At 43.9% G+C, this 12,025-nt stretch overlaps 1 protein-coding gene across 1 annotated transcript in view; it reads left to right on the forward strand.

Annotated features, from left to right (window-relative positions):
• Positions 1 to 10,473, forward strand: part of TSPAN7 (tetraspanin 7) — a 96,384-nt gene extending 85,911 nt beyond the window's left edge. The window contains exons 6-8 of the mRNA XM_026842032.1: positions 598 to 681; positions 8,966 to 9,038; positions 9,354 to 10,473. Of these exons, the coding sequence (XP_026697833.1) occupies positions 598 to 681; positions 8,966 to 9,034 (153 nt within the window). The 3' untranslated portion in view covers positions 9,035 to 9,038; positions 9,354 to 10,473. The remainder of the gene's footprint in view (positions 1 to 597; positions 682 to 8,965; positions 9,039 to 9,353) is intronic.
• Positions 10,474 to 12,025: the final 1,552 nt, after the last annotated feature.

Below are 12,025 nucleotides of genomic sequence, written 5' to 3' on the forward strand. Positions count from 1 at the left end.
GTCTGGGGAGCAGGACAGGGAATTTTATGTCCAAGAGCAAACCAACCAAGAAATTTCATACAAAACCCTCAATAACTTTGTTATATGGTTTAAAGTTATGTACTACTCAGTACCTTGCCTGGTGTCCTTTGAAAGGTGAAGGCAATCAGAATGCCTCACTGGATGCCTGAAGCATGCTTGTATTAAATATCTGAAGTATTAGCATCATTTACTCTTTTTTTACACCTGTATTATATTATAACATTATACTGTTACTGGTTTGGTTTCAGGTCAAAGCTATATTCTTTTTTTAAAAACAATGTAAAGCTCACTTTCTTTAATAAGACTTATAAAAATGAATGCAACATCACATTTAGCTTTTAAAAGTACTGAAATATGTATGTTTCTAAAAAGAACTGGTTTTGCCACCACTTTGCATCATTCACTCAGAATTGCTATTAAATAAAAAGGTGACATTGTTGCAAATTACAGTAAAAATATTGTCTAGCCCAAGTCCATTTTATGGAAAATTTATATGCATGCATTTGTGGTAAATTTATATGTATGCATTTGTGGCAGGGAAGGTCAATACAAGGAATGATTATGTTTGTTTTTCAGGGCTGTTATGACTTGGTGACCAGTTTTATGGAGACAAATATGGGAATCATAGCTGGAGTGGCTTTTGGGATTGCATTCTCACAGGTAAGTGCATAAATGCTTCCCTTCCCTTCCCACCTTTTTTTCCCCTCTCTTTTTCTTTACCCGGACTTCAAGGAAGGAATGATTATGGAAAGGGACTGAACTCAGCATGCTCATTAGTCCTGAGGTCATCTGTTCATTGATTTTCTTTTTTTCAACTTAAATGAAGTTTCTCCTTGGGAATATCAGTTACGGTTGAGCTAATGACTAGCTCAAGGAAAACAACTTGTCCCTCCACTGGGTCAAATAGAGGTTAACCCAATAAAACATTGGCTTAAATGGAGCATAAACAGCTAAGAAGACAAACAGCTTATCCATAGTTTGGATAGGCTTCTGTCTTCTAAACACTCTTATTTTTTCTTTGAAGGAGTCTAGAATTCAAAGAAAAGTTTACCTTTAGGCCTCCTCATCCTGGACCTGGAGACTGAAGGGGGCACCTGGTTTTGGTGACTGATTTTTTTTTTCCTTTTAGCACTGAACACTGAGCAGAGATCTGCTAAAATCAGATTATTTAACCAACTCCTTGCCTGCACCAAAAGGAGTTTGACATGGGAGGGTCAAAAGGAGAGCTAAGAAGGTGTTTTCTGCTCCCTGATATTCAAACTGCCTTTAGCTAGACAGGAGTTGGGGAAGCTAAAGGTCTGGTCAGAATATTCTGATCAAGAAGGAACAGGAAAACACCTTTTTCTTTCAACAAGATACTCCATTATACTAGTCACTCCATGTGTGATGGCAGGGACTCTTCTGGAAACATACAAAAATGAGAGAGAGAGAAACACAGGCAGTGCAAAAGTGCGTGCAGAATGGTTCAGCAAAATGCACAGCTATGTGTATGGTACCTGAACCACTTCTACCTGAGAGTCAATCTGCCTTCTTTCTGTGGAGAGTACATAGTACAACTGCAAATGTCATATTCAAAAACTATCATGCAACTTTAATTTGATTGATTCACACAATATTAAAAATCTGGGCCCTGAGGCAACACTGAAAATATGAATATATCTGTTGAATGTCTTATGCTTATCCAGTGGTTGGAAAAAATGAGGTGCTAGAAAAAATTATTTTACTTCTTTTTTAGACCTCATGAATTCAGTTAGCAAGCTGTAGGTTTACACTGTGCTGCACTAGAAACAAGTGATTTTCCAGTGCTGTTGCCAGTGGTTGGAAAGTGAATTAATAGGAGGGCTGTGGTTGCCCTCTTGCCCCTGCTGCTCCATGTGGTCAGCCCATGCTAGGCTGAAAGGTGTTTTAGTTACATCTCTCTGAAGTTTAATTTGCTCAGTAGTTACAATGGCCTCCAGGTTCTTCAGAGTAACTCTCCTCAAGCCATGTGAGAGGTGGCCACCACATCCTCTTGGTCAACATATGTACAACCTGAGGGAGCCCTAAAACTGTTTGGGCTCAGACCAGCTGACTGCCCTGCCTTGGGCACATCTGGAAACCTGATGCCTTGTAGCCTAGGTGTTAGATGTGAGAGGACCATGATTTTGCCTGTCATCCTGTTTCATGTGGATGTAAACGTTGTGGGTGTAAGCATTCATCATACCACTCAGAGCATGTGCGTGAGTGTCAGGCCTTCGCGATCTAGAAGCGGTGAAACCACTAGTCTGGAGCTGTTGGTGCATGGAGCTGGGGGAGTTTTGTTTGGGTTTTGTTTTGGTTTTTTTTTAATAGGCTATTCTAGTTCTTGCTGAATCACAGAATCATCTAGGTTGTGAAAGACCTTGAAGATCATCTAGTCCAACCACTAACCTCACACTGACAGTTCCCAACTACACCATATCCCTCAGCGCTATGTCGACCTGACTCTTAAACACCTCCAGGGATGGGGACTCCACCACCTCCCTGGGCAGCCCATTCTAACGCCCAACAACCCCTTCTGGAAAGAAATGCTTCCTAATATCTAGTCTAAACCTTCCCTGGCACAACTTGAAGCCACTGCCTCTTGTCCTATCACTTGTTACTTGGTTAAAGAGGCTCATCCCCCACTCTCTGCACCCTCCTTTCAGGTAGCTGTGGAGGGCGATGAGGTCTCCCCTCAGCCTCCTCTTCTCCAGACTAAACACCCCCAGTTCCCTCAGCTGCTCCTCGTACGACCTGTGCTCCAGAGCCTTCACCAGCTTCGTTGCCCTTCTCTGGACACGCTCGAGTCATTCAATGTCCTTTTTGTAGTGAGGGGCCCAAAACTGAACACAGGAATCGAGGTGTGGCCTCACCAGTGCCGAGTACAGGGGTCAGATCCCTTCCCTGTCCCTGCTGGCCACGCTATTGCTGACACAAGCCAGGATGCCATTGGCCTTCTTGGCCACCTGGGCACACTGCTGGCTCCTGTTCAGCCGGCTGTCAATCAGCACTCCCAGGTCCCTCTCTGACTGGCAGCTCTCCAGCCACTCCTCCCCAAGCCTGTAGCTCTGCTGGGGGTTGTTGTGGCCCAAGGGCAGCCCCCGGCATTTGGCCTTATGGAAACTTCCCCAGTTGGCCTCAGCCCATGGCTCCAGCCTGAATGTTCACAGTTGTCTCAGTACTCTTCTCCAACCTTGATTATTACTTGATTACTGCCATAAGACTACTGCTATAGAGCCTAGTTTGGTTTCTAGACAGCCAGAAGGCTATAAAGCATCTTTTAAAATACCTTATGTAAACTATCCTAAAGAAAAATGGGGTGAGTAGAATTTTACAGTTCATATGCTGCAGGGGCAAATGCCTGAGTCAGGACCAATGCTACCTGAAAGCTTTTAATCGATGTATCACATGTACAATAAGCAAAGCATCATCTTATCTTACCTGAAAAAGGAGAATATAGGAAGAGTGCAGCTAGAACTGTTGTTTTGGCACATGTCTGGAGGTTTACTCTAGGTCATCGGTTGTTTGTGAGCTCTGGACAGGAAGGCAGGCGGGCAGTGTGGGCAGAGTGTGGCTCTTGCAACGGGAGTCCTTTGGTGCAAGGCGAGGTTAGCGTGACAGTCTGCGGGCAGCAAAGGGGGAAAGACACTTCACTGCCACAGCTCTGAGAGAAAACTGAAGCATGTTTTGATGTGGCGTTGGCAGCTCGCGCTGCCTGAGGGCAGTATGTGCCCTGCTGCCAGCCGGGGATGTTGCTCTCCTGTGTAAGGGCAAGGCTCTGGCGCTCCGAGTAGATATCCAGCTGCTTGGGGTGTTTGTGAATGTGTAAAAGGGAGAAGAGAGGGGTTGCAGGGGAGAAAAACGTAGCTCTCCTGGGATGTGAAGAATAGAAAGCAGCCAGTTATCGTTTACTGCCTAATCTGTTTTGCTGGACCCAATTAGGGACAGTGTTTACAAATTGATTTCAGGTTGACTGTGGCCAGCAGTAATGCCAGGCAGTGCTCGAGCTGTAAGAGAGGTTTCGCTGTTCATACTGAGAATGGGTTTAATCTCAATAAAAGACAAATTAGATCATGTTGCTCTTCTACAGTAAAGCATGCTCCAGGGCCTTTCCTTCACGTGATTTGTTAGGTGTTGACTAGCATGGGGAATGTGCTGATGCCCAGAAATAGGGAAAGTTGATGTAATGGCATTGCACGTCTTATAGGCCTGGCACAGACCTCTCAGTCAGAGTCAGAGTTTTTAAAAAAAACCTGCTGTGTTGCTAACATTGTCTGCACTACACCTCGGGTTTGAAATAATAACAATAAAATACAATTTGATTGGTTTTGGACTCAGATGCCAGTGCTGACTTCCAGCTGGAATAATTTAAGTTTAGCAGGTGCTCTTCAGAGCAGCAGAATGATTACTGTGTTGTGCCCAACAGAGAATAAAATTATGCAAGAAGCTTAGATGCTGAAGAGTTTTGCCTAGATAAACTACATTGCAGGCATTGGCTTAAGGGATGCAAGAGACAGGGTCTGGAGGGGTTTATAGATTGTGGCTGCGGTAGAGTCCCTGAGTAGGGGAGTCTCAGTGCAGTGTTAAGGCCAAATTATACTCTTTGTACTGAAAGACTGGAAGTCAGGTGCTCTAGACGTGCTCAAAACCAGTTGTTGAGCTTGCAGGGTACCCATCATTTGCAGATACATTCTCATGTGGCTACAGTATCTACAGTGCAATATCCACCTGCCCTCTTTACTGTCAATGTTAATGAGAGTAACTCTGCCTGACTGTGGATGCAGTTCTGGTTCAGACTTCATCCATCTTGTCTGCTGCAACTCCTGTCTAAGTATAGGGAGGCTGAGGCTTAGCCCTAACACAGGATTACACCTCTTCACACCTTGCACCAGCATTAGGGACTGGAATCCATATCAGGATCCAATATGTCATGAAATCTAATATAAGACTGCGTTGATTCTAAAGACATTTAACCACTGTGGATTCAGTGTGGAGCTAGGACCTGTGCCAAAGGTATACCATGGCACAGGAGGCTGACTCGGGTAAGTGACATGTGACATCATAGAAAATTCTCTGTCTTCTAAAATAGAGACAGGGAACCTGGATGCTTGGAGATTTTCATTTTGAGAATATGGCAAGGTAAATCATTGAGATAAACAATTATTCAATTATTAAACAATTATAAGTTTTAGCTTACCAGATCTGTTGGTGAATTTCAAGTTAGTTCAATTCATTTCTATTTGCAGAAATTCTCTCAAAGAATGAAAAATGATGAAGATGCCAAGACCCCAAATAAAATGAATTTCAAATTGCATTTTAGTTTCTCTACAGTATAATAAGATGCAATAAATATGTCATGCAGGACAGCTTCCAGTCAATGTTAACTCCTGCAAAATAACTATAATAAAAGCTGGTTATCATGTATGTGATAGGAGATAAGTGCTAGGAAGTTGCTGTGGATGGATTTCAGTGGTCAGAACTGAGATATACCGCAGATGACTCCTAGAAACCATGGAGAGATGAAGAACGCGGGCACTGAATTGCTCTCTGGAATGAACTTTGGCCAAAAGGATGGTAGTTTAGGACATGCACCCGAGGGATGCGGGTTTCCCAGTGCTCTAACCCAAAGAATTTGTCTTTGGTTTTTCAAGTTTCCTGTGGCAAGACCAGAGGTTCCAAGGCAAACTCTCAGTTTTCCATTCAGAAGATGATCTTGGAAAAAAGAGAAGGGGGAATAAATTAGAGAGAATACAAATGCAGAAGCAAGTCTGGCACCTTAGCACTCAAAAAAATGGGACAATAAAATAAAATTTAAAAATTTAAGTGGATAAAAGTTGAGATGGGGCATTTGAGAGACAATGGGAGCGAAGGGAAATGAATGCAACTTCTAGCAGCTAGTTTCTTTGTGGGAATCCTTTTATGCTGATTCCTCTGGTTTTTCAAAGGAGCTGCAGGGACTTGCTGCAAAATAGGATAAGGGGCTTCCTCTCGTCTAAAGAGCAGAGGTTGCAAGTGATCAAGCAAATGCAGAGAGCAAGGGGGGGTGGAGAGTGCTCATTTGTGGTTTACAGACTGGGAGCCTCTAACCTGATTTAAATGCAGAGGACTGTAGTTATGACTGTAATGAAAGAGCACCATGAGGAAAATTCAGCAACTTAATATAGTATCGCCTCTTCCTGGCTACAGGAGGGACAGTGCTCTTGTGGTTAAATGTGGAAGTCTACACAACTTGAAAAATAGATGGTTTTATATATGTTCAGAGTACTTCTAAGATATTTATTATAGCTCTGCTATGTCCTGGTAATAGCTAGAAATATTGTATAATATGTGTATGCAATGGCTTGATATGCACACCATTTTTTTTTAAATACAGAAGGTAAATATTATGGTACCATAACCACTTAAATACATATGGTCAGAGCCAAGAATTAATAAGTGGGTCAAAGATCAGAAAAATACATTCATGTGCAACTCGACGTTTGTCTTACAAGTGACTTGAGTAAATCAAAACATCATCACATGCCTGCAAATACTACAAAGCTTAGACAAGCTGATTATTAGAGTTACAGCCTGTGTAAAACAGAAGAATCACTAATTAAAGGTAGCTGGTCAGGTCTGCTACAGCTGAAGGGGGAAAGAAAAGCCCATGGCTTCCTATTTGTACGGGCTGCAGCATCTTTCCCTTTGTAAACCTGATAAAAGCAGCTGACTGTATTTGGGAACAACAATGACTATAACTTGAGTGCTTGTGATGAGAAATAATAGGTATTTCATGGCACAGGCATTAAAAAAAAGAAAAGTAAACTTGAATATACGTATGTTGTTGGCCATTGTAGGATGAGGGAGGAACAGATTTGGGTCTGGGCTGGAATTTGCTCAGTGAAAATAAATAGAATTAAATACGCTGTGAAGTTCATCTTAATGAAAAATGCAGTAAGGCAGAGAAGTGACTTCTGAGACCAGCTGAGGAAGGTGAGAAAAGACTGGAAGTTACCACAAACACAGAAAAGTGACAGTGAAGCAGGTGGGACAGGGCCACCCAGAGGTACTTACTCTGTTCTGCCTGTCAAAGCATGGAGAAATACATACCATTCTCCAAAACAGAACTGAGTTTAAAAAACATTGCACAAGTCAGCAGTGGGAGTGTCAAAGCTTCTCCAGTAAACCCGCAGAATGTGGTTAGGTTTCAGCAACACCTTCCAAACTGTGAAATTGATAAAATCTGGTGACTGGAGAATTTAAGCATGGAATTCCAAAGCCCAGCCAGACAATCCTGGCATGCTTATCATTGCTGGTCAGTGGACTCCTGGGCGAGTCACTCAGCTTTCAAATAAGTTTCCTGCTCAGACACCCATCTAGAGAATTTTAGTAAGAAAGGCAACAAGATGGCCCAAATGTCTTCTCAGTATCAAGCGAAATTTTCAAAGCTGAGGAGGTTTTTCAGCAACCACATCTCTTTTGGCAACTGCAAATACAGTCCCTGAACCTTAGTAACTTAGGTTTTTATTGGAGGTTAGTCAGGAGGTGTTATCTGTGCCCCATGTCTGATTATAACCAAGTGTCATCCTTGGTATTTGGTGCCAAAATCAGAGGGGGTTAGTGGGGGGGACAATGAGCGTTCAGCCTTCTTTTAAAGGTGACTGTATACCCTTTTGAGATGCTCTGGTGGACACTGAAACAGGAGAGGTAGCAAATTTCTGGCAGATGAAACATGGCCTGACCAGGAATGTGACATCTTAGAGGCAGAAAACAGTTTATCTGGATTTGAGGTACCGTGGCTTAGTCTTGCTCTGCACTGGTGCCAGCCCAAATCAAGCACTGGCTGATAGAGATGATGTATATTTTGATGATGATCGTGTTAACAGGGAGCACTGACGGTCCCAAGGAAAGGACACGCAATCCCAAGCGTGAAATAGAAGGAACCAGTTTGGATGGGCAGCCAGCCAGGCATTATTTCCTCATGCTCTGCGGGGTCTGAGGGAGCTCCGCTGCTGCCAAGAGGTTGTGATCCCCTCCTTAAGCACTGCTCCCCTGTGACGTGCTCTGCCCACAGCTGCAGGAGATGGGCAGAGATGGTGCCCCACGGGCCGGGCTGAGCCAGCTGGAGCAGCTGTGACAGCCCTTACTTGGGGCCAGGGCCAGGAAAGGCGGCTCCATCTGCAGAGATGGCCCTCTCACCTCGCCCCCAGAGCCAGAGATGAGCTGTAACTATCTGGGTATGCTCATGAGTTAATTAATTGACCAATCTAAACGAGAAAAGTGCGGTTGAATTATTTATAGTATATTAACACTGTTGGCATATGCAGGAAACGCTAACAAACTGCAATAAGCAAAACGTTGAAATGACTGAGTGCTTATTGACGAGTGGAAGCCCGGGATCTGTTTTCAATAATCTGAGTGACAGCCAAGGGAATAGTGAAAGACTTTTTTTAAATTTATTTCCAGATTTATAACGCTCATTTCTCCAGTGCTGCATTATTTGTAAAGAAAGCGTAGCTGCTCTGGGGCATTATGAAGCTTTTCCCCAGCTCACTGTTAACAAGGTTAAGGGGGCCGCCAGCTTTCGGTGGTGGTGGGTGGTGGTGAGGGACCCAGGTGGAGCTTGCAAGTGAAACGCAGCCTGTAGTGTGCTGATACCCCTGCCAGTTTACTCATCCACGTCTGACTCAGCCAAGCAATGACAACGGGATTGAAGAGTAGCAGAAAGGCATGCTGCCTATCAAATAAATATGCTCTGATAAAAATCAAGAGGAAGATCTAACGAAGAAAGATAGGAGATTTTAATGCTGTTTTTCTGATTAGAGCAGTCCTTAAAATAGGGCATAAATATGTTGTGCATAATAACTCCAGAACATTAAATCTTTGCTTACCATGGCCTCTTCTTTGCTGTGCATTCATTTAATTTAATTTAAATTCTATTGTCCTTCTATTCTTGTCCAAACAGTTGATCGGGATGCTGCTGGCATGCTGTCTGTCCCGGTTTATTACTGCTAACCAGTACGAGATGGTGTAACAAGGTGAGCTTTCCCTGCTTTCTGTGCTATATATGCTCTGGTATATTGTCGGGGCTGTGTTGCTTCTGCTGAAGATAGTGGGCAAGTTTTAGATGCTCAGCATGTTCATTGAGAATTAAGTCTACCCATGGGATTCTTTGCTTTGGGATTTCCATTCCAGTATTCTGTTTGGTGGGGAAAAAAAAGGCGGGGAAACATACTATTCAGTATTTTGTAATTTTGGTTTTCTTCTTGAAAAGGGAGGGTGAAATGTCTACCATGAACACTGTTAGCAACCAGAGCAGCCCACTCTCTTTTCTTTTATCCTCCCCAACCCAGTCTTTCAGAAGCGTGAAGTCCAGAGCCTGTCTCAAGATCAGGAGCTGCAGAATTGGAGAAAGACTGAAACGAATGTTAGAGCACCCACAATGTCTCTCGCTCGCACGCACGCACACCCACACCCTCACAAGCAAGCACGTGCGCGCGCACACTCGCACCCCACCTCCTGAACTCTGTCCCATGCGTAGTGTACCATTCTGTGAAGTACCGTGGTGCCACCGAGAGCAGCCAGGTCCCCTCGGCCTCCGGACCCCGACCCCATTCCCGCGGCTCGGCGTAGGACGGCACCGTATGTCTGTTCTTGGTCACACAGTAGTTGCATCGTAAGTTAACAAAGGTAATTCATTAACAGCATTGATCGGGCTGTGCATGTAGTGACTGGAGGGCATAATTAGCCTTTCACCATGGTTAATAAGTGTTGCACACGTTCATATAAACTGGTATATGAAATATATATTCTTTTGGTTTTATCTTAATTTCTTGTTTATTGCTTTACTAAGGTTTTCATCCTTTCCCCCTTCCCTGCGCCTGCCCCCCTTCCCCAAAAACAAAGGAATCAGTAACATAACATAAAGATACTTGAAAATTATGTTAAAATGTTGTGCTTGAAGGGAACCATTATTCCTGATGTTCTTCTACATCTTTGATTCTTACTCAGTGTTGTATGCCTAGTGCGTATCCCGGTAGGCTTTGTCTAGTGCATTTTGCCTCTGAACCTGATCCTGTGTAATACTGTTATTAAGCTGTGTTGTTGCTTACTGTGAAGGCAGGAATTTTGCTTCCTATATTTTTATTAGGTAGTTATGAACTAATTGAACTGTGCTGTACTGCGGCCTTCATACTTTTTTCCTGTTCTTTCTTTTTCTTTCTTTTTGCATTGAGGTTGCAGCCACCAAATACATTGTTAAATCAAATCGAAATAAAAGCTCACACACAAAAAGAAAATAACAAAAAAAAAAACAGGCATATGAAATATTTTTGGGGGAAAGCAAAAGTTTAAAACCTTTTTAAAAAAATAGGACTTTTTTAATAATGCCTCTGTCTAGCATGCCAACGAGAATGCATTGATATTGTGAGTATTTGTGATATACGTATTAATAAATGGAACCATTACAGATTTCTAGCTGCTTCCTTTTTGTTCTTTAGTCATAACAAAACTCTTTTGAGTGGGGAAGTGAACATGAAACACAAGTGCACAGCTTGGAGTGACATGTCTTTATGCATATTTTAACAACTAACTTCCTCGTGACAGAAATATGTTACTACCCTGGGAAAAAAAGAGAAAGAGCTGGAACCATTTCAAAACTCCTAGAAGAACCTTCCACAGCTGGTTTCACCACGTGACAAATACATACCCTCTACTTTGCCTTTTTTCTTCTTGTGGCTAATAATGATCTGCAGTGTTTAATTATCACGTCCTTATTGCTACGCGTAATTTTGGCATTAAGCATTTCTCTCTGATTTTGGTGAGGGTGGGGAGAAGAGGGATTTGGGGCTGAGGTGGGTGGGTAATATCCATCTTTGCTGCTTTTGTGGAAGAGCAGACATTTATCTCTTTCTCATTTGAATATATGAAGTGTTGAAAGCCCACAAAAGTTTAAACCTGGAAGTTTTGGAGCGAGCCCTTACATTGGCAATGTGGAGAGAGGAGAAGGCTTGAGGAGAGAAGCCCTGTAGCTGTGGAGGAGCTGTGCACTGCCCGTGTCTACACAGCCCATACAGGGGCCAGTTTGTGTGTACTTTGCTGGGAACAATACCACTCGGTGCAGGTCACAACATTCACATTTGCAGTCCCTTCTGGGAGCTTAAAAACAGACGCAGCCGTTCACTTGGTTGCTGGGGCTACACGATGCTGGAACGATGGCCTCCTCCCGCAGGCACAGGAAGTTCACAGGGGAGATGTTTTCCCACACCAGAAAGAACTGGCCCACCAGCTGCCCCAGTTTCCCTCCACTATTCATCCCTGGGCAGGTCTCCCCTGCCCCATGGAGGGGAGGGGGCGGGGGTGAGAATGCCGCATCCTTCCTCAAGAGCTGCCAGCAACCTTCCGGAGTGGAAAAGCACCAGCCTCTCCTCAGTTTTCTTTCATTTTTTTTTCCTTTTTCCTGAAAGAAAGAGTTGTTTGTGCCAGGACCTGTTTCTTTTGAAGATGCTGATGTTGGCTGACAGGTCAGCAGGCCCCTAAACTGCTCCAGCTTGCCCGTCCCCATTCAGTAAAGCGTGTGCTCAGCTTTAAGGCATAAGTGTTGAATTAAGTCCATTCAGCAAAGCCCTTCAGTGCATGCTCAATTGTTTCCCTCGGCCCAGCAGCACTCCTGCTTGTATAGAGTAGGTGTGTTAATTGGGCTCTTGACAGCTTCCATGGAGAGGATCAGGCTGATGAAGGACCCACGAAGGGCTTCCCTCCGTGAAATCCCCTTGGCTCAGGCTAAGGCCACGCAGCAGCTCTGTGGGGAGGGTTGCACTAACTGACAGTGTGGCATCCCCTGCCCTGGGCACAGCATCCCCACACTTTTATGCCTCCCTCCTGGAGGGATAAACAAGGTGGTGGAAAGAAAACAAAGCCAGAGCTGATGAGTATGGGTTAATATCAGCCAGGCACAGATGTGCAGGATTTTCTCCAGAGGTGAAGCTGCCACAGGGTACTTGGGGGGAAGGGGGGCTGTCTCTTA

The sequence above is a fragment of the Athene cunicularia genome, assembly GCF_003259725.1.
Source record: "Athene cunicularia isolate RWA chromosome 1 unlocalized genomic scaffold, athCun1 chr1_part1, whole genome shotgun sequence".
Classification (NCBI taxonomy): domain Eukaryota; kingdom Metazoa; phylum Chordata; class Aves; order Strigiformes; family Strigidae; genus Athene; species Athene cunicularia.